This window comes from Chiroxiphia lanceolata, chromosome 6 (assembly GCF_009829145.1).
Source record: "Chiroxiphia lanceolata isolate bChiLan1 chromosome 6, bChiLan1.pri, whole genome shotgun sequence".
NCBI lineage: Eukaryota > Metazoa > Chordata > Aves > Passeriformes > Pipridae > Chiroxiphia > Chiroxiphia lanceolata.
The window spans coordinates 37,444,952-37,467,389 of record NC_045642.1 but is presented as its reverse complement, the minus strand read 5'-3'; the positions used below and the strand labels follow the sequence as shown (position 1 = coordinate 37,467,389).

Below are 22,438 nucleotides of genomic sequence, written 5' to 3'. Positions count from 1 at the left end.
GTAAAGCATTTTGGAAAAATTACATACTTGCCTAATTAGTCAGGGAGGCAGGCAAAGCCAGAGATACCTGCAGGGAAGACAGGCTGATGGGGCCAGGAGTTTGGTAAGTAGGGGAGAGAAAGTCAGCTTTCTCGTAACAGTTTCAATTTTCAGAAAGGGTAAAATAGCTGGTTGTAGCTACCAGCTCCAACTATAATAATTCTGCTTGTGCTCATGGGGTGCTGATAACTGTGTTGTCCTATTTTTTGGAACTTCAATGTGTTGAGAAATGATAAGCAACTTTAGTGCAGATAGTTGTGCAATCATCTAAACTGAATGCAAAGAATTGGATATGTGAAGTTAAGCTCCTCCTCTTAGTGCTGATATTTCCCCATTCTTGAGGTCTTGACTTTGCAACCTTAATGCTCTGGAGGTAAATTCTTATGTAATATTTGTATAAAGACTGTGTGCATTCTTTAAGATCAGTTCTGCAGTTTTTCAACACAACTTAATTATAAATCAGACCTTTCTCATCACATGTGGTTCAGTGCTGGAAATGTTCTCTCACTGCAAGGACTATTTTAATGACCTAAAATAGTCTGAGTCAAAATGCCCAGGGTTGTTGTTTTTGTATAATGTACAACCTTGTCAGAAATATTAAGTACAAAAATATGTGAAACTCAACTAATAGTGTAATTTATCATAACGTAACCTACAGTAAATTTCTCCTGCTTTGCTTTTTGCATGCAAACTCATAAAACAGGGAACTATGCTCATCAGATTTTGTTATTTATCAAACTTATGGATGTTTTAAATTACCTCGACTTGCCAAGTCCAAGTATTCCCATGTAATTATGTAATACATTTCACAGCATTAATTTTCAGGAAATAGAAGAAAATATAGCTGTGTTTGTAACTACCTTTTTTTCCTCTACTTTAATTGTAAATGTAACTAATTTACTGGATTATCACTTGTATGGCACTATACCTTCTGTAAAAGTAAAGTCTTTGCTTTTCAGCTTCTGAATTGCTGTATGTGCTTAGCTTGCTTATCTCAGATACTGCTCTGTTGTTTCCCCTGTAACAGAGAGGGTTCTCCAATTAACTATTTGAAGACTTGAGAGAAATGTTAGATGGATGTTGCTATTTCAGTATAAATATCTTGCTCCCAAAGTTGCTTGTTGCGAGTAATTAACCAGAAGTTTAAAATATTTTTCCTTTAACTTAAAGGAAGTTTCTGTGCAGTTCTGAAAGAGTTAGTGACCGACTTGACTGTCCCAGATAGCCAGATTGATGCCTCTACATTCTTACTTCCACCACTTTGTCATGAGAATGATCTCATTTTACTCGGTCCCTTACTGCAGGATACTGACCACCGATTTATCGAAGAGCAGGTACTTTTTGTTCTGTTATAAAGGTAGTATTATATTTTCATGCAGTTCTAGTTAGTAGGGTCAGCACTCATTTAGACTTGGTCAAAAATACGGCTATCCCTTTTTTCTTTCTTACAGCTCCTTTTAGGTAGCAGCATAGCTAGTGGCAGCCTGGAGTACGACCCTCACGCAATTTATGAGAAAGCTGGAAAAGGGGACTCAGTACCTAAACCACTGCCTCCTGCATTGTCTGTTATCAGTGCAGCAACTCGACTTTTTGGAGTTATGTTTTCCCATATAGCAGAATCTCACAGGTAAAGTAGTAACTACAGCTACTGGGGAATTTGGGAGATGTTATGAGATGGTCACAGTGTTTGACATTGAATGCAGAAGAAAACAGTTCTGAAAACATAATAAATTGCTTAAGTGGATTCTGTAAACCATGTGAATAATATAATTTAGACCACCAAATTGTTCAAGTTTCTCTTTAAAGTTATTGACAACAAAAAAGCACATCCAGCAAGAGGTTACTGTCATAATAAATTCTGTTGACCAAGAAAAATGTTTTGTTCTGATAGCCAGATCAAAATGGAAGTTATTTTAAGAGCTATTGCACTATTTTTGTGGTGCTTAATACATAATTACTAAATACCTTAGAAACAAAGAGGGACAAAGGGGGTAGGAAGTGGCAGCATAAGGAACCCTCATCCTGCCTCATTCATAAAAAGTAGATGGGAAGAAACAAGTGTGTGTCTTACCACAGTTCTGTCAAGGTACAAGAATGCTCGAAAGGGTTCACAAAATTCTCTTGTGTGTATGATCTTCCTACTGTGCACATGGCATTTTGGTTTGTTTCACATTTATAAACGCACTGATTGCTAAGGCATAAAATTCCTTAAGATTTTTGTGTGCTGTTGCTTCTTCTGTATGCTGCTGGTATTATTTTCAAATGCGGCTTTAGAGCAGATCAATTATTTTTAAAATAAATAGCTTTGTATTTTCAAAGCCAACGGTACTTAGACCTCAGATCATGATCATTATAGATAGTAATGGTTTTATTTACCCTATGTGGGATGAGTGCTTAGTCTTGACGAGTCCTGAGTCTTGATATTTTAACTACCTAGAATGCTCCAGATTTAGTGTAAGTTTGAGGCAGCTTTTTGAATATGAAAATACCTGCCAATAAAATTGCCATGTGATTTATTTGTTCTTTTGACTCCCCTTTACTTTCTTATTCTGTCTTCACTGACTGCTTTTATTGTGGATTTTTTTTCTGTTTGGGATTTTTGCCCCAACTATCACCACCTTGCCGGTTGGTTTTCTTCACCTGTTTCTCAAGACCTGAACTAATTGCTGCAGATAACTGCATTTTCTTTTTCTTTTACCTCCTCTTTTCTCAATTGTAAGTCAAAATGCATCATTCCCCTATACAGTTTGTTTTAAGAATTTCTGTTTAATGTTAATTAGAATAAATGATTATTTGTGAATACATGTGTTATAAGGAAACAAAGGCAAAGAATTCATGTTCATGGATCAGTTACTTTTTCTAATACAGAATACCCATTTTTTTTGTAGGAAACAGGGATGCCAGTTGAAGGAAAATGCTCAAGAGTTAATTTGCTCCACCTCTGTTTCTGTAATATATAGGCTTTGTTATGGGTTTTAAAATAGAATTTAAACTCTTGAATTATATCCTTAACTTTCAATTCTGTGGTTTCTTTTCTGTTTGTTTAAGGCTCCAAGCATTAGAACAGTTGTTGAATTCCATAAAGCAAACAAAAGGATCACGACAACAAATAGTACAACTACATGTTGTGTCAGCCTTTTCTACTTCCTTAAAGGTAAATCTCCTCTCTCTCTCCTTTCTTTCCTTTGTTTCTCTCTCTTTCTCTCTCTCTCTTACTAAAATATAGCACCTGTTGCTTCAAATGTGTCAACTGCTGTGATTTAAACCCAGCCACACAACCACTAGCTAACTCCCCCCATAGTGGGACGGGGGAAAGAGTCATAAAAGTGAAAAAACTCATGGGTTGAGATAAAGACAGTTTAATAGGGAAAGCAAAAGCTGCACACACAAGTAAAGCAAAAAAAGGAATTTATTCACCACTTCCCATCGGCAGGTGGATGTTCAGCTCTTTCCAGGAAAGCAGGGCTCCATCATGCCTAACAGTTACTTGGGAAGGCAAACACCATCACTCCAAACATCCCCTTGCCTCCTTCTCCCAGCTTGATATGCTGAGCATGATGCCATGTTAAAGTTGCTGCCTGAGCATTCTCACACTGTTCAAGGAGTCCCACACAGACCACCCGAGACTTTAACTGCTGGAACCAGAGCCCCTTTACTGCGGATGCCTCCAGTGAGCCAGCGTGTTCTTTTCATCTCTCTGTTTGCACACACTCACTTCTCAGGCATGCTTCCTACTTCTTCTGGCTTGACTCTGGCTTTCCCATAGCAGAGTCTCAGGGATCAGATTCATAAAACCAAATTATTTGATAGAGTGGTAGAGTAGCAGGTCAGCTCAAGCTGGATGCCTCCGGAGAGGCACCCAGAACAAAAATCCCTGGGAAATTATACTCTTTATGATATATGGACCCATCCTTCATGTGCTCTCCACACACCCTGGATGCATCTCTTGGTCCAATGGTGATTTTTGGTTTGGAGTCTTCTAACACATTATTGGGTTCTTTCCCTGTTTTCATGCAGGTAGGCTTTTCATCGTTCTTACCTTGAGGAGTTGCAGCTTCTGCCAGTGGCTGTAGTCTCCTGATATTCTGGTTTGTGCTTCTGGTGCACCTGCTCTCTGGCAGAGCACAGGAAACTAGAAGATCCCTAGACTTAGCATAAATGTTACCTAGCAACAATCAAAACATCAGTGTGTTATCAGTATTCTTCTTGTGCTGAAGACAAAACAGCACTGTGCCAGCTACTGGGAAAATTACTAAGAAAATTAACTATATTCCAGCCAAAAACATCTCTTGACGTAAGTTCAGAGCTATCAGCATAAGGGTTCAGCTAATCCAGCTACTTGTGCTAAGCCAGTAAAGCATGGCAAACTGCATATTAAATCACACAGTATTATAACTCTGTGTACTCATTTTACTTAAAACTTGTTTATGCTAAACAACTCTCTTTTAACAGCTAAATGGTATGGAATATCCCTTTTGTCACTTGAGGTCAGCTATCTCATCTGCATCCCCTCCCAACTCCTTTTGCACTCCCACCCTGCTCACTTGCAGGGTGGTACAAGAACCAGAAAAAGCCTTGGTTCTGTATAAGCACTGCTCAAAAATAATAAAACCAACTCAGTATCATCGGCCATGTGTGCAACACAAATTCAAACATGGTCCCATACCAGCTACTGTGAAGAAAATTATCATGACCCCAGCCCAAACCAGCACACTACACAGTTCTTGTTTTGATTAACAGTCAAGGTGAAGATCAATCCCATTTTCTATGATAATATATTGGTTTTGTTGTCATAGCTTTCTTGAGTGCTAAAGAGTTTAGTTTTCACCTTTTTTAATGTTAGTTTTAGGGAAACCTGTTCTAGTACACTGTAGTATATCAGCATCCCTACTAGTGTCATTTAAATAAGAGAGATATGGAAAAATTCTGTTTGTGTCATTTCTGTCTTTATCAGTGTCCCTTTCATATTTCTTATTGTATAAATAAAAATTAACAATTGGTAAAAAAAAAGTAATCTCAGAACTATCTGCCATTTATTGCTTTTCCCTAATGCTTTATTCATAATTTCCTCAGTCCACATGCAGTTTTCATTCTTCCTTTCTTAGTGTTTCTTAATAAGGCAAAATGTTTTCAGAATAGGCAAGACCTTTCATTGTACAGTATTTGTATTTGGAGCATATTTAATATGGAATCCAGATAACTGCTAGAGCTTTTACTCATACTCTTATTTTGGACTGAGATTCTTTTTTGGGTCTTTCCATTCTCACTGGTTTTCTTCTTGATATTATTTCCTAAAGTTTATGCTTATATGTTGGTTTATTTTGTTCTACTACAATCTGTCCAGTATTTCTTAAAATAGTAACGTTGATATTATAATGCTGTGCTGTGATGTACACTTATGCAGGGCTAGATGTCTAACTCTCAAAACAGCAAATAAAAAGAGAGGAATTCCTCAGGTAAAGTGGAAGAAAATAAAATTCCTTCTGCAGGTCTGGAGTTTTTTGCATGACAGAAAAGCACATTCTAATTCATATTCTGTTTAATATATTTAATATTTATTTTTAGCATTTGGCTAACTGCAAGGGAAGTTTAGGTTCAGAAGAAGTTAGAAGGTCTGCCCTGGCATTGGTAATGGGTGCCTTGGAAAGCAATAATCCACTCCTAAGATGCGCTGCTGCAGAGTGTTTGGCCAGGTTGGCACAGGTGGTTTCTGACAGTGCCTTCACCGCCGGATTAGCACAAGTCAGTTTTGACAAGTAAGTTCAGAAAAAGCGTGGTTACTAGTTGAGTTTATAAAAATGTTTGAGAAATCTACCTAGTGACTATTATGATAATTTTTAAAAGATTATTTCCTTCACAAATTTGATGTCACTTCAGAAATTAACAGAAAAAAGCACAGCGTGAGTTCTGCATGTGGTTCTTAGTTTTGGTGATCTCGAAGAAGATTGTCTAAGTAACCATGTAGACTTTCAAATAAATAAAATTTTCTGCTGTTCTAGCAACATCATTTAAATGTATCTAAAATAATTTTGGTACTTTCTTCAGATAAGAAATAATATATGAACTTAGAATTTTGTCAATGTAACAGTGTCTAATTAAATGTTTTGCTTATTATATACCAAAAATTTCATTTGTGCATGTGCTTATTGCATAGTAAGAGTCTTGGTGATTAAACTAACAGCTTTCTTTCAATTAATAGGCTAAAATCTGCCAGGGATGTGGTATCAAGAACAGGTCATTCTTTGGCTCTGGGATGTCTGTATAGGTACCTAGGAGGAATAGGTTCTACTCAGCACCTGAATGCATGTGTTGGAATCCTATATACTTTATCTCAGGACAGTACTTCTCCTGATGTACAGGTACTTGCCACTTATATAAAAATGTTACAAATTAATTGAATTATATTCAGGGGTATAAGGTTTCTTTTCTTGTAAGTGTAACACTTCACAACCTCTTAGGTATACCTCACAGGTAATGGTTAGAGCAGCAAAGGCAATGTAGAAGATAGCCCCTGCTCGAAATCCACCTTCAACAACTTCCCTAGCAACAAATATGATGATATGTATGAGGTTCTTACTTAATGATCAGCAAGGCTGATAAGGCTAAGATATACTGGCTTCAGAAGCAGTATCTGATGTTTTAGGAATTAATTCATTTCACACTCACCTATATCTTGACTTTGACTGGATAGTACCCAAGTTTTTTTGGTTTTGTCAGTTTTTGTCTCTTCTACGATGTTTACATCACATTTTTTGTTGAAGGGTCATGTAGTAAATAACAGAGATTTGTAGCCTAAATGCTGTAGAACTTGGTGAATATACATCCTTGAATAATGCAAGAAGTTTTTAAGACTAATTCACATTATTTCTCTATGGCTAAAACTGTTATCTATCATAATAGCTTTAAGAGACATTGAATGTATTTAATGTATTTGTCTATATCCCAGTTAAAGAATTTTTAAAGCTTTTTCCACAATATCTTTACACAGAGAAAACTGTATGTGGACATGAAACAGATGTGGCTATTGGTGCAAAGTAACTGCAACTAAAACAATAGGTTGTTTCAGCAACTCAGTATTTTTTCACAATTCTCTTGTTCTTGCACGTGGAACCGTAAGAAACTTTAAAAAGAGTAGAATGTATTTAAGGAATAATAATCACTGTTAAATTAATTTACTACTAAATTCAAATTTTTGTTAATTAACAATGACAAATTTGAAATAGTTGTTGCATTGCAGAATATATAGTTCCTTGTAAAATATTCAAAATTACTTATTCAACATCAGATTCTTAAGGGTTTTTTTCTATAACCTCTCCATTTGTTCCTTTGGAACCTAAAAGTGCAACTTTTATTGCACTTCATTACTGAATTTCACTTGAACTATCAAGGTTTTAAAAAAATCTTACGTTTATCACATAAACATTACATGACTTCTTCTCTTATTTTACAGGCATGGGCACTACACTCTCTGTCACTGATAGTAGATTTGGCTGGGCCCTTGTATCATGTGCATGTGGAACCTACCTTATCTCTTGTTCTCATGTTGTTGTTGACTGTGCCTCCTGCTTATGCTGAAGTTCACCAAAGCCTTGGTCGCTGTTTAAATACACTTATTACCACTCTGGGCCCTGAGTTGCAAGGTATGTAACATACAAAAGCATCAGCTTGGTTTGGATTAGCAACAGAATTGCTAAACATTGTTTGAATGTGTGATTGCAATTGTAACAAACAAGCTAAGATTTTTTTCCTCGTTTTAAGACAGTATTTCACAGGCCATGACTTCATGCAATCAAGATGACATGACTGCTAGTTTTCTAAAAATAGTATGTCTTCTTGATATCATTTCCTTTGTTTGAACTGTTTCTCCAAGCCTTGCCTCGGGCTGAAATTTCTTACATAAATTTTTACATTTTACAATTCTTACATTTTTACATCTTATAATTCTAGCATGAGAACAGAAGATACTCGTATTTCAAGAGTTAGGAGCCGATCTGTGTCTTAGTTATGATGCACACATTTAAAATTAGCATCTAAATCACCTTTTAGATAGCTGGACAGTGAAATTTCCAGACAGCAAAGTGATCATTACTCATTGATATCAGAGTATAGCACAGACACAGAAGTCATCCTTCAAGAGGATGAATGTTGGCTGGCTTGGGAAAAAACAGGTTATCATTTTTATTAAAAAAAACAAACAAACAAACAAACAAAAAAAACCAAAAAAGAGATGTTTTAAAACCCCCCAAAAAAATCCTACTTTTTTTATTTCAAATATAGGCAGCAGTACAACAGTTTCAGCCTTAAGAACTTCCTGCCTCTTGGGCTGTGCAGTGATGCAGGATAATCCTGACTGCCTTGTTCAGGCTCAAGCCATCTCTTGCCTTCAGCAGCTTCACATGTTTGCTCCTCGACACGTCAACTTGTCTAACCTTGTAAGCTGCCTATGTGTGAGTATATATTTACTAGTCTATATCCTTGTATTTTAAAACATTTTGCTCAGAAACACTTAAAAAATGCAGATGTTTCTTTAACCAGAGAAACTGATCATTGTGTAGGGGTAAGGTGTTTCATGTCCTCCTACAGGCAAGTATTCTATATTTTTTCTTTTTTTTCCCTCAGTTTATACTTCCCCTTTACGAGATGAGCACATTCTGTAGAAATCTTGGCCTTCTGAACTGCTTGCAAGCGCATTCTACTGCTCTTAAGGCCAGTTGTCTGGCAGGATATACCATTCATTACAAATTTCTGCTGGATTTTTACCAGCTATTTTATGTTGACCATTTTTTTCCTTCTGCTGCTTTTTATGCCTTGGGTGAAGGATTGACTAAAAATATTTGTGTGTACTGATTACTGAGAATTGTTTGGTTTCGTTTTGTTCTTTCATGATGCTGAAAAATTATAGATTTCTCTGTTTTGTGATTTTTGTAGCACTAATGCTTCAATGTACTGACACCTTGGCAGTCAGTATAATTATTTCTGACAGTTACATAAGTAATAGTCAAACCAGGTCTTTGGAAAAAATAAACAAAACTCTTTTTCAGTCCCATTTGACACAGAGGTCGGAGAGTTTATTTGCTGTGGGTTTTTTGTTTGTTTGTTTCTTTTTCTTTTCACTCAGTATCTCTCTGTCTTTGAAAAGTTTTTGTTCTGAAGCACTTAAAAAAAAAAGGCAAAAAGGTAGTTATTAGCCCTGGTGTTTTTTTGTGGGCTAGGTAGAAACAAAAACCCACAGAGACAGTAAAGTATGGTGGGGTTTGGTTTTAATCTTGTCTATACTAACACAGTTCTTATTCACATCTTCTACTAGGTAGCTCTTGTGTATCGATACTGACTATATGTTAATTTTGGATAAAGTTTAGATTCCTCCAGTTTTCTTTATTCAGACTAGCAAAATGATTGTGGGAGGTAGGAAAAATTGAAGGTCTTTCAGCCCCACTTTGTGATAGGCATGAATATGCTAATTGCAGAAGAACTGGAACTAATCTGAAGTGTTCTTTGTTTTAACATAAACTAAGAATTATTTTCTCTTCTCTGGGTTAAAATCAGTTTTTCTTACATTGATAAAGTCACAGCAAACCATGTAAGCCACTCTCTTGCTCAGAGGATGTGTTAGCATTTGGGATCATTTGTAGGTCTGTATGCAGTCTGCTTCTGTATCTCTAGTTAATATCAACTCTTTAACTAATAAAGAGGACGTCATGATAAAGTTGTCTATATGATATTACTGATTTTTATTGTTTTTACAAATGGTCTCAAAGTACTTAATATAGTACTTTATGAATTTCATAATGTTAAATTACTCAATTAAGAGAAAACATGGTTCATAGCTTGAGTGTGTGTGTTCATTCATCTGTACACGTGTATGTTCCCCTCTAACCCAGAAATGATTCTGGGCTTCACAGGGTAGGAATACAAAGAAATCACTGGCCTTATAAGGGTGAACTTTTCTCATTCCCAGGAACTTGTTATATACAACTAGGGACAATTTTGCTGACACTGGCAATTCAGCAAATGCCAGTATGTCTCTGAAGAGTATCATAAACAAGGTTTGAGTGTGTGCTTTTCAGGTCTGTGAGAAGATAATTGCACAATCAGAATTCTGCATTTGTAGAACACTCCATCTATTCATGTAGTTTCCACCCACTAAACCACCATCTCACTAGGGAAGCAGGATAAATTATTGGATCTGAAATCTGCTCTTGACTCTGCTGTTTGCTCAGAAGGTGACCCTCAGCTAATCATTGTTCATGAGTTTAAATGTCTGCAAGCTGGAGAATGAAGTGTCACTGTCCTCCTTTGCAATGCATTTTGAAGTAGCATATAAAAACTAGGCACTAGATAGTGTGAATATTCACCACTCTACTCCTTATTTGGGGCAGAAAAACAGGAGAGGCAAAGAATCTGTGGTCAGATGATTGATCTTTTACCCCTCTCTCAATGAATTCTCACTCAATTTGAAAACAAATGTGCAACGAATTATTTTTTTTTCTGTTTTTAGTAGCATTTAGTAGCATAACCTGTTTCCCCAAGGATTTTGGAAAATGTCTGTGCCATCAAATTTGCCTTTTTAAAATTTTCATTCTCCCCAACCCCCTCCCCCTGCTTCCCTGTTCTCTCACCCTCCTCTCTTACTTTCCTCTCCTCTCTCATATCCCCTCCTCTTCTCTCCCCCTCTCTCTTCCTCTGTCTCTTCCCCCATCCTCCTCCCCTCCCTCTCTGCCTCTCATTAGGCATGCTAACAATTTCTGTGAGCAGCTGCAAGCTGCCTCCTCCACCTGTCTTCCCAGCCCTTAGAGGATGAGATGGTTCAGGTCTTCAGAGTATTTGGACAGTTCAGGTTGTGACTTTGCTAGCACTAGTAACACATGACTTAGGCAATGGATATATTGCTTCACTGGCTTGGTTTTTAGTGTTACTTTTTGTTATAATTGTGTACATGTGCCTGTCGTTATCCAGCTTCCCATCTTTGGTTTCTTTCTGAAAGTGTTCAGTGTTAGTCAATTGGATCTTTCGTGGAGTGTCTAACAGTAATGCTTATCCTGCTGTTTGAATTCTTGGCTCCAGCAGAATAGAAATTGCATGCTTTTAATCATGTCTAAAATTAACTCTGAAACTAACTTAGTTGAGCACAGATTGCTAAAGAGCTTATCAATGTAAGCTTATGATGTAGTATTCCTCAACATAGTGAATGTCAGTTTTCAGCTCTAAGATATTAAAGATATTTTGAAACACAATAAGTATACATTGTCAATAACTATGCTGTACTGTTGTCTTGGTACTGTTTAAGTACTAATTTTAGAGGCAGCTGGATTGCAATTTAAGTGTGTTCAACTTATTAAATATAAGATAAATGAAGTAAGCAAATGAGGGGTTTGGTATATTTGAGGTAAGATTCTGAATTTTAATATATGCTGAATTTACATATAACAGTCTCCATGTGTGGTTGATATCACTGTGATATCTATATTTTGGTTTTGTCATGACTGGTTTGTCGTTTGTTTTTTGTGCAGGAAATCTTGTTGGATAATTCTGTGTTGGTAGGTCCCTGTGCCTTGTTAATCCTAAATTTTGCAGTTTGCAGTGGTGTTTTTATTTCATCTTTTATCTTTCCTTTTAACCAGTTTAATGTAATTTCTTTTAGCATGTCAAGTGACATTTTATTGTCATCCTAACCAGATCCTTTCTAACTTTCTGTAGATGACAGGCATACATTTCATTTACGTGCTTAGTGAGGAATAGTTTTGTTTTTAATGTGTTAATCAGAGAAAGGGGACTGTTTGTTTAAGTTTTAATGTGATGCTTGCATTTTGTGTCTGTCATTTAGTCCTGTCCCCTACTTAGAATGTGGAAGAATGAGAGAGATGAAAAATATGCATCTTGTGTTATTCGGTAGCCTGAATTGGGTCCTCTTTTTTTTCCCCTATTGAAAATGAGCACGGAATTTATGCATGTTCAACTTAAAGCAGAATGTGTAGCCTGCTTGCATAAGTGTTGCATTAAAAGCCTCACTTGTTTTAAAGTTTCAGTTAAAGTATCTTACAGACATACTTGTTGAGTCAGAGTTCTTGTAAAAGAATTATGCAGAGTGTATCTTTTTACATATTAAATCTGTAAATCTGAGTATTGTAGATTCACGTGCATGCATAGAAATTCCGAAGACGAAGCTTAGTTTTGTTAATCTAACAAAGCTGAAATTCTGTATTGCTTACTCTTTTTGTCCTTGTTGGTTTTTTTAGATATATGTTAAGTAATATATATTAGTCATTTTGACTAACATATATTGGCCTGTTGCTGACAAATGAGGAGCATAGTCTTATGTCAAGGTTTTCCTGCAGCAGACACTCAGCTCTATTTTAAGGATGGTAATAGCTAAGGGCACACAATTACTTAGTTGTAGAGAAGAATATTTTTTTTTTATGATAAACTACACTTAATTTAAAAGAAGCTGCATAAATATTGGTGTAGCCATCTTGCCTGACCACACAGCTAATTTATCATATCTTTGGGATTCCCTTCAGATTTTCTTAAAATTGAAAGCAAGCAAATAAAAATCAGAAAGCTCTGCTCTAACAAAAAAACCTTGAGGCTATGTCTTGGGTTTTTTACATGGTTCTCCTTGTTCCAGTAATAATGAATCTGTAATTGTGTGTTTTCCAGTGTAAAAAACACTCACTGGCCTGATAGTTGTAAAATATGGTGGTGCTATGAACCTTTTTGCTAGAAAAGTACATTCACCAGTAACTCTCACCCTTTCTCTCACCTTCTCCAAAACATAATTTAATGTAAACTGAGTATGTGATATTTTTTTGCAATGAAACTACAGCAGTGTTCTCTTTGCCCTTTCTTTTAAACTTCCTTTCATGCATGGATTTCAGATTTACTAAAACCTGATTGACTATCTCACCCTTGGTTACATTGGCATTTCTCTCGTTACATCTGAGGATGATTTGAGTAATTTTCTCTTGTACTGAGTTTTCAAGCCCATTGTATACATATATACATATACATACATATATATACATATATATACATATATATACATATATATATATATCCTGTAGTCAAAGAACAGAGTTAATTGTTCACTGAGACCACGATTCACCTGTCATTGAAGTTAATGGGAGTCTTTCTACCAGTATTGGTTGTGAGTTGGATTCAGCCCCAAAGCAGTATTATAAGTTGCCTTTGGAGAGAAAATGCTAAAAGCACTGATATGTTAAAATTGATTACAGATGTTGCAAAACCTTTCATTTGGGGGTCGGACAAAAAAAAAAAAGCTGAGCAAAAAGAGCATCAATTACATGTTTACTGATGTAACAGATTTGCCATAACTGCAGTTGTTCAGAAAATACCAGCCTTTCTGAGGTATTGTTGTAGAGGTTTGTTAGCCATCTTACTGCATCTTTTTGCATGTTTCAGATGAATCTCTGTAGCTCATACTTATTACTGAGACGTGCCGTGGTATCTTGCTTACATCAGCTTGTGCAAAGAGAAGCTGCTGAAGTATCAGAATATGCTGTTGCATCAGTAAAAGAGAGCAGAGAAGATTTTACTCCAGGTAATGCATTGAAGTTTCAAGATCAAAGAGCTTGACACATTGACAGTAAATTTTGAACTCAGTCTGCTATGGGTATGAAAACTTTGCTACACTCTTGAAATCTTGAACTCAAAATGGTTTTCTATCTCAGTTCTCTTTATAGTACCAAATTATGATAAAATGAATAAAATGAGAAAATGCAAGTGGAATTCCAGAGAAAGCTAAGCCTGTCTAGCCTGTAGCTGTTGTAATAACTGCTTGCTAAAAGGCCTGAGACTGATCACTAGTTCGTCCTCATGGGCCTTTCTATGAGGAGATGGTGGTAATAAATGATTTCACTTCAGATTTCAGTTCAAGCTCATTTGGAAATTTTCCGAAAATATAGACTATAGCCATTTTGTAAAACTGCTGATATGTAAAAGTCATAATATTGAGCAAATAAAAATTGTTCATAGTAATTTAACAAATTACTTCTGTGTGTCTGTCCAGTTTTGTCCTTTGTTGAAGAATAGTTTTAACTTTCCTTTCAAGTTAAAACATTGTTTTAGAATTACCTTATGAAGTAAGATAAGTGAAATAGCAGTCAAAATGAAAATGAAGTTAGTGTGAAATATCATATGGCCAAAGGTAATTATTTTCAGGAGCTCAGATGCTATGGTGATGATAATGCTGTGAAATTCAGAGTAGGATTTTTTTTTTCCTGGGATAACTTTCTTCCTGTTTTTACTATGTTTCTGTAAAAACTCAAATTTGTTTTGTATTCAGATATAGTATTAAAGCAGCTAATACAACTGTTTCAAAAATATTTCAGGGCTAGTAGGTATTTATTCAAAAGATATCCCATGTGCAACATGCGGTGGGGTTTCTGTTGTCATTACTGCAGTTTTGTGATGTACAGCATTCAACTCACACTTTGTTCTTAGCAGATGTGAACATCAGAGAAATAGGCCTGGAGGGGGCATTGCTGGGCTTGCTGGACAAAGAACTGGATCAAAGATTGTGCCAAGATATCAAAGAGACTCTGACTCATATGCTTACTTCAATGGCCGTTGAAAAGCTCTCTTTTTGGCTGAAGCTTTGTAAAGACGTTCTTGCTGCCTCTGCTGGTAAGCCCTAATACACTGTAGTTGAGAACACAATCAAAATATGGTCTGCAGAAGTACACTGTGTCACTAAGGAAAAGTATTCATGTTTCTTGAATGTTTGGCATTTATGAAGTGTATCATCATCGTTCATATTGAAAGATTGGACCCTTTAACTTAGTTCCTTCAGAGGAATGAATATGCCTTTCTCCCTTCTAATTGCCTTTTCCCCATTGAACAACTTTTTGTCAACATCTTAGCATGTTGCCTGTTCATATTCTTGTTGATTTATAGTCCTAACGTTAGCTTATTTCCATATTAGAAATGGAAATGCGGAGTACGTTTGAGATCATGAGTCCTTTGCAATTACCTACAAGAAAAATATTCAGATGTTACTAATAGGAGTGATTCAAACCTACTATATCATGATGAAACTCTTGAGTGGACAAAATTAATTACTGTGCCAAATATTGGGGGAGGGGGAGGGGAGAAAGGAAATTCTTTTACCTGCAGTGCAGGAAGAAAACAAGGATTTAGATTTTTTGATTTGGAACATTACTAGCTTCTAATGTGTCACGCTTCTTTTAAAAGATTCTTTCACTGCAGTTCTTAGTTTACTTTCATGGTATTGATTTTGTCTTCCAGCAACTAATATCAACCAAATGTAGGCAGTTTTGTCATATTTTAATTCTAGCATTTACTTTAAGACACCAAGGTTGAAGGGAGTCACAGTGAATTTGAGGCTAGAGATAGACTTTGAAGAGATTTCCATGTGAGTCCTTCTGTAGTTTTCAGTTACAGTAAGAAAGAATATTATATTTTGGGGTTTCTCTCCTGTGTCTTAAATACAGATTTCAATACAGTAGCTTCAGTAGATACCACTCAAGAAGAGGAAACTGCCAAAGTGGATGATGCATCTGTTTTAACATCTGACAGCGATGACAGGTTCCATCCTTTCCGAAATCCACGATGGTCTACCAGAGTTTTTGCTGCAGAGTGTGTTTGTAAAATTATAAGCCAGTGTGAAAATGCATGCAGTGCGCATTTTGACATAACTTTGGCTCAGGAAAGAAAACAACGTGATTCAAGAGGTATGTGTTACGCGCTGAAAGAATTCAATAGAATGCAAAGTATGCTTAAAATAAATATTAGCTCTTTGCATCTTAGTGAAGTTTGTTATAAATTTGTTGTTTGTAATCAGTGAAGCCTTTAATTATTCTGATTAGAAGCCTGTATTTATTAAGATGTAGAGCAATTTTCATTTGCTAAAATATTGGCATCTTACTGCACCGTTTACACTCACTTTCCTGGTTATAGTACCATGGCATATGCGTAGGAAGCCATTGTTTCTGCATAAGCACTGGCAGTCAGAAGTGATAGCTGACACCAGCCTATAACATCACAGTATCTGGGAGTAGCTGAGAGTATGACTTTTTAAAAGCACCACTTTTTTTTTTTTCCCTATAATTTGCATAATTACGGGTATAAACACTGCCATTTTTTGGTACCTCTCTATGTTTATCTGGAGGTGTTTTCCTCTTTTTAGAAAATCTGCCTTATACATAAGATATTTACGCTTTATTCTGAGTACCTTTTTTTTACATATAAATGGAAAGCAACCTAGATCAGCTAACATAAGATATCCAAGTAAGACTGTTGTATGTGTAAGCTGCTTAAAGTGATATGTTAAGGTAAAATGTAAAATATTAATTTTGAAAATGTTTGAATCAGTCTAATAAAACACATTATGTCTAAATCTAAATTTAATAAAACTATTTTATTTCTCTTTTCAGATGACTTTTTGGTATTGCATTTAGCTGACTTAGTTCGTATGGCTTTTATGGCTGCCACAGATCATAGTGATCAACTTCGTCTTTCTGGGCTTCAAACATTGCAAATTGTTGTTCGGAAGTTTGCAGCTATTCCAGAACCAGAGTTTCCAGGTCATGTAATTCTGGAGCAATATCAAGCCAATGTAAGCACCATTACTAATAACTTAGAAAAGTTTAAAGTTACAGTCAATCACTAAAAGAAATTTGCTTTTGCAGTGCATAAGAGTTGGATTTCAGTGAGTTTGTTACTGAAAGTAAGTTTCTCAAGTTTTGGCATTTTCCCCTCTTGAATACAGCAAAACCGAAATAGATAATTGGTAGGGTTTTTTTGGAAAGCATTGGTTTCAAAGTGTGGAAGTATTGCAAAAAATATTAGGAACAACTGTAATTTTAAATTCTGCTCAGAAGTAAGTAGCCTTTGCACACGAGTGATCACACTTTGAGATCTTGGCCAATAAATAAGCTAGAGGAGATAAAAGCATGGATGATACTCAAAAGGTCCATTTCAGTTAAGTGTTGGCTGAGACTTAGAGAAAAATGTCCTAATCATTTTGCATTCCAGACTGCACTTGTGTTAAATACGGTAGACAGCTGTGTTAAGCCTCATCTGGGTCCCATTCTTCAATTTCTAGCAGGGATTGAATAGGTCAGATCACTTTCTCTCATAGGAATGGAGAGATCCTGACACTGAAGACATCCTAACCTACTTTAATCTCACTTTTGCCATTAGAATTCTATTTTACTGGCGCTTCTTTGTGGGAAAGAAGTGCCTTGGTCTAATCTGGAACTACCAAGGGGAAAAAATATGCTATCTGTCCTTGCTGTCTGAAACCGTCAAGCAGGTCATAAGTAGAGCTAATAATTTTCCTTTTAACCTTCAGGACCCTTAAAGTGTTTCTGCTAATACTATGTATAGGTCTGATCAGCTGTTCCATGGTAGTTTAAGAGATGTGAAACAGTTAAATATCAAGTCTTTATCTTCTAATTTTTTTTTCTCTAACAATATCATAATAGTCCAGAAAAAGATGGATATAGATTTTCTGTACTTGAGTAATAACTTCCTGAAATCTTGTTCAGAAGTTCCTTAAATGAAGTCTGAGCTTTAGTGGGTCTTAAAAAACTGTCATTAATTGCCATTAACAACAAATCATTTTCACTTATTTTCACAAACTTGTATTTGTAGTGTTTGTACTACACTTTCATTCCAAAAAGCATCAGACTTAAGTCTGAGTTTTCAAATACAGGCTAAAGCAGCAAGGGAAATTTTTATTGGACTTTACTGAAATGGCTTTTAACAGTGAGAGTAGCTAAAATCTCTGCAACCTGGTAACTGTATGTCTGTGTGTTCTTTATTAGGCAAATGGGGTTTGTGCTCTCCCTTTTTTAAACTTTCCAAAGTTGACCCACTTCAGCTGCTTGTTTCCTTAAATCTGTATTCTTTCTAAGTAAGGAAATGTCACTCAGTAGGCATCTTGCTATTCATCAAGCCAAGCGTTCAGGAAGGAAAAGGTTTCTGGTTCAGTTTTAGATGGTGCAAAAAATAGAATCAACTTTGAAGACCCCTCTCAGAGACAGCCATGTCTTCAGTGTAAGCAAAACAATAGAAGTATGACTGCAGCTGGTTCTCTGCTCTTTAGCTTCACTGAAACAGTCTGTGAAAAAAGGAAAATTATAAAGGAAAATTATAACGAAGTCTAATTATGAAAAGTAAATATTTAGTTAATTGTTCACTACATATTGAATGTTGTGTAACTTCTCTTTAGGTTGGAGCAGCACTTAGGCCTGCCTTTGCTCCTGAAACTCCTCCTGATGTCACAGCAAAAGCATGTCAGGCAAGTGTTGAAAGTCAGAAGTCTTAGGTAATAGACCCTCTGAAATATTTTTTTTTTGCTTGACACGCAACACAATAAAAAGAAAATAAATCATCTAGCCTCAAATCCTCAATGCACACAAAATAATGTTACCTCTGTATTGTGACAACTCAAAGATTTTTTTGCAGTTTAAAGTCTTTTGAGAAACTTCATAGCAGTTGATACTTGGTCGTTATTTGTGACACCCCACTAATGTTTTTGGCTTTCATTACTTAAGTATACTAAACTGTAGTGTCATTTAACATTTATTATTTTCTGAGAGTAATTGTATCTTGGTAGAAATTAAATCTGGTTTTCATAATTTTACAGACAAAAAAAAAAGTCTCCAGTGGTGGTTTTTTCTTGTTCCTCATTGTTTCTGTTTCACAACACTAGGTATGCAGTGCCTGGATAGCAAGTGGTGTAGTCAGTGATCTTAATGACCTTCGAAGGGTTCACCAGTTGCTTGTGTCCTCTTTGGTCAAAGTGCAGGCTGGAAAAGAAGCACAAAATCAACAATATAATGAAAGCACCTCAACAATGGAGATACTGGCTGTGCTTAAGGCTTGGGCAGAGGTTAGTATAGCAGCTCTGTAATGTTAGTCTTGATATCTGGTAGGTGAGTTGGAACCTTTCAGACAGAATTTTTGAGAAATTTCTTACAAGCTTCATTAAATAGAAAGTGCTGGCCCTTTGCTTTGTTACCTCTAAACAGTACATGAACTTTGTAAACTTGACAAAAGCACTGCTCCTTAAGCCATCGGTATTATACCTTACATTAAGAATAATGTCTCATACTTAAAAATATTAATTTCTTAAGATATTCTGATAGTTCCATATTCATTTAAAATTACATGTTATAAATGGCTATGGTGATGGTCCACTGAATGTACCATTTTAAATAGGTGTCATTTTTCTCAATGTCTATTGGCATTTCATTTCTTAGAAATAGTTCTTGTAAGTTAATATTGTCAGTTCAGTACTGCATTGGTTAACTTAAAAGTCAGCTCACGTGAATGCCTGTTTTAATACATGTAAATGGAAGGTTAAATATTTAAAAGTCAAGAAGGTGAACAATGTACATAATCTCTAAAAGATGTTTAGAAAGGAGTGATAAGGATCTTGGATGCTGATGCTTGATAACCAGCTAAATATGAACATGTTATGTAGGTACATGATATTTCTATGTGTAGTCAAGAAGCTGTTTTGGAGGAGAAAGTAGGCAATAGATAGCTTTTATGTGAACATTTGTAGAAAAACACCTTTGGTGTCCATACTTGAAAAAGGATATTGGCAAAATAGGAAAATCATTGAAAAAAATCTAGCGAGTGGGAATAAAAATCTTGGAAATGTGCTTACATTGAGAGATTTAAGTAGATTAGTCTATTTAATCTATTCAGGAAGAGATAAAGTACTGAGATCAACTTAAAATTATTAAATTAAGAAAATGTTTTTAATAGCATGTAACAACCTATCACTGGTCAGAAGCCTGTGAGGCTCAATTGTCAGAAGTGAGGATCTGTAGATTGTTCCAGCCTATAATTAACATCACTAGAATTCTTGAAAGTAAAATCCATATAGCTTTCCATAAGCTTTTGTGACCTGTAATTTACAAATATTTCACTTAAGCCCTAGGCAGTTCCTTCTCACTTAGTATCTTACCTATTTCCAAAGCTAACTTGCGATTCATTGAATCTAAATGTCTCCTTTATAGTGGAGAAAAGCGTCCCTCCAGGGGCATTTTGGAGAGAGTAAAGATGGCTGTTGGTCTGAAACATTCTCAGTTCTGTCTTTTTCATAGCTAGAAAGGCATCTAGGGAAATTAACATTAAATTAACCTATTAACACCCAAGAGTTTGCAAAGTATTGCTTTGCTGATTGATGGGAGAGAGAGAAGACACAGACACCAACAGCGGGAACGGTCTTACTTTACTAGCAAAATTAAGGCAACACAAAACCAAAATAATGCATTTAATATGGCAATAAGCTTAGCACGTGCACCATTTTGGCAACAAACAAACTAAGCAAAGTAATGCATCTAATCATTACTGTACAAGCAAAGAGTAGTGATTAAGAAAGACACATCACCAGTTACCCCACTAATAAATTACCGTCATCCAGACCGTTTCATTTGCTGGGGAGCCCTGAGTCACAGCGAGGGTCGGAGAACCACTCCTGGTAACTGGGAAATCCTATGCAGTGCGTCCACTCGTGGGTGAGTTCTCCATCTTCGCTGTGAAGGGATCCAGCTTTTGCAGGCTGGATATGAATGACTTGCATATTTTGTCATGCAGAAACACCTGGTGACAGTCTTCTCGACCACCTGAGACCAGAGCTTGTCCAGAGCCCAGGTCTAGTTTGGGCAAGGTTCCTAAAGGTCTCTAAAATATCTTACAGGCAGTCACAAGAGCATACTACAATTTCTTAAGCATCCGGTTTAACAGACAAGATTTAGCAAAAGATGTCTCAAATATATGGTTTGACAAAATAATGCTTAGCATAAGCAGTTTAGCTAATCCGTGTATAAAGTCCATACTTAGCACAAGCAATCTAACTGATCTGTGTATAAGGTTTGCCCATTTTCCTATATCAAGTAGGGACAGTACAGGACTTATCTGTAAGTCAATTTTGGCCTGTCTCAGGCCCTGGCAGTTCAAGTATGCAGGACTATACTCTTCCTTCTTTGCTGCTAACACAGAGTAATAAATAATTTTGAGAAGTCAGTTGCAAGTGCAATATGTCATTTCAGTTAAAAGAAGTTTTAGGAATGGTTTGATTATTGTTTCCGGATCATGATTATAGGTATATTATTTGATAAGTTCTTCAGTGTTGTAGCCATAGCTATAACAGGGTTTGATGGTTGAAACCAGAAGCTGGACAAGTAAAATATTATTTTTTAAGAGCAGGGAAGTTAACTGCAGGTGTGTTTAGGAATTTTAGTAGTTTTTCCTTTTTTTGGGACACTTGCATTATGATTAGCTGGGGAATGGATTCAGAAGGTTTAGAAAATAAGTGCTTGTTCACCTCTGCCTGCTGGACTTAAAGCAGGAATAGATTCTAGGAAACCTCATGTCTATTCAACGGGCAGTCGTGTTAGTGATCACAGTAGTTTTTTCCAAATGTCAATGCTTGTCAATATCTATATATCAACAGGTTTACATTGTTGCAGTTCAAAAGCAGAAAACTCAAACTGATGCACACAATCACTGTTTAAAAATTGCAAACTCTGCAGAAGAAAGCTACAGAGATGTAACATTTTCAGCCAGTGGACTTCTGGACTTGGTACAGGCAGATCTTGGGACACTAAGCAAGCTCTGGCTTGCTGCACTTCAGGATTTTGCTCTCTTAACTTTGCCTTCAGAATATGCATCACAACTACCCGCTGAAGGTAAAAAACAAATCAGTTGTATTTTCATAAGCCACTTGTCAGCATACTGACTAGTAAGTAAGATTAAATTTTACTTAACCATGCTTATGTGCTATCTAAAGATCAGGAGTGCTTCTGAGAACAGAGGTTTCACTGATGTGAAAAGTAGTTTTTGGTATTCTTGTTTGTTGGGTTATTTTATGGTGGAAAAAGAAGTAGGTGATTTATTGGATTTTTTCCAAATAAATATAAATTAGGTGCCCTTATTAGCCTGAATTTTAATATTGAACATTAAAAGAAAAAGTTATACATAAAATACATGATAAACATAATTTAAATTTTTTTCCATAGTTTCACATTACATTATAAACATAATTTCAATAAAAAGAAGAATCCTCTTTTAAAAATGAGAAAATATGATAGTTGAAAATAAATTACATCCTTAAAACTAACTTCTTTTCTTGTAGGTGGTACATTTTATACAGCAGAGACTATTGAAAATGCCAGACCTCATTACTACAACTCCTGGGCACTGATACTTTATGCTACAGCATTATGGCTGACTAGCACGGGTTTCGTTGTCGTTGATCCAGATGAAGGAGTTACAAATCTCTCTCGACCTGTCACCCCAACTACCATGTGTCAAGATTCTTCTACCAGACCCTTGGTGAAATCACCTGAGGATGTGAATACCGACAGATTTCATCTTATCTTAGGTTAGCGAGTGTCTA

The 22,438-nt window shown here is 36.0% G+C and overlaps 1 protein-coding gene across 9 annotated transcripts in view; it reads left to right on the top strand.

Annotated features, from left to right (window-relative positions):
• The window catches only part of HEATR5A (HEAT repeat containing 5A), a 68,823-nt gene that overhangs the window by 35,301 nt on the left and 11,084 nt on the right, over positions 1–22,438 (top strand). For 5 of the 9 annotated variants that reach the window (XM_032690711.1, XM_032690712.1, XM_032690713.1 and 2 more), the window contains 16 exons: positions 1,210–1,373; positions 1,491–1,666; positions 3,088–3,193; positions 5,605–5,795; positions 6,239–6,398; positions 7,490–7,679; positions 8,317–8,486; positions 11,550–11,576; positions 13,459–13,597; positions 14,500–14,682; positions 15,510–15,749; positions 16,452–16,633; positions 18,254–18,322; positions 18,737–18,916; positions 21,494–21,728; positions 22,175–22,423. In XM_032690711.1, coding sequence (XP_032546602.1) covers positions 1,210–1,373; positions 1,491–1,666; positions 3,088–3,193; positions 5,605–5,795; positions 6,239–6,398; positions 7,490–7,679; positions 8,317–8,486; positions 11,550–11,576; positions 13,459–13,597; positions 14,500–14,682; positions 15,510–15,749; positions 16,452–16,633; positions 18,254–18,322; positions 18,737–18,916; positions 21,494–21,728; positions 22,175–22,423 — 2,661 coding nt within the window. The remainder of the gene's footprint in view (positions 1–1,209; positions 1,374–1,490; positions 1,667–3,087; positions 3,194–5,604; positions 5,796–6,238; positions 6,399–7,489; positions 7,680–8,316; positions 8,487–11,549; positions 11,577–13,458; positions 13,598–14,499; positions 14,683–15,509; positions 15,750–16,451; positions 16,634–18,253; positions 18,323–18,736; positions 18,917–21,493; positions 21,729–22,174; positions 22,424–22,438) is intronic. The other 4 variants (XM_032690716.1, XM_032690715.1, XM_032690718.1 and 1 more) reach the window with 4 other exon arrangements.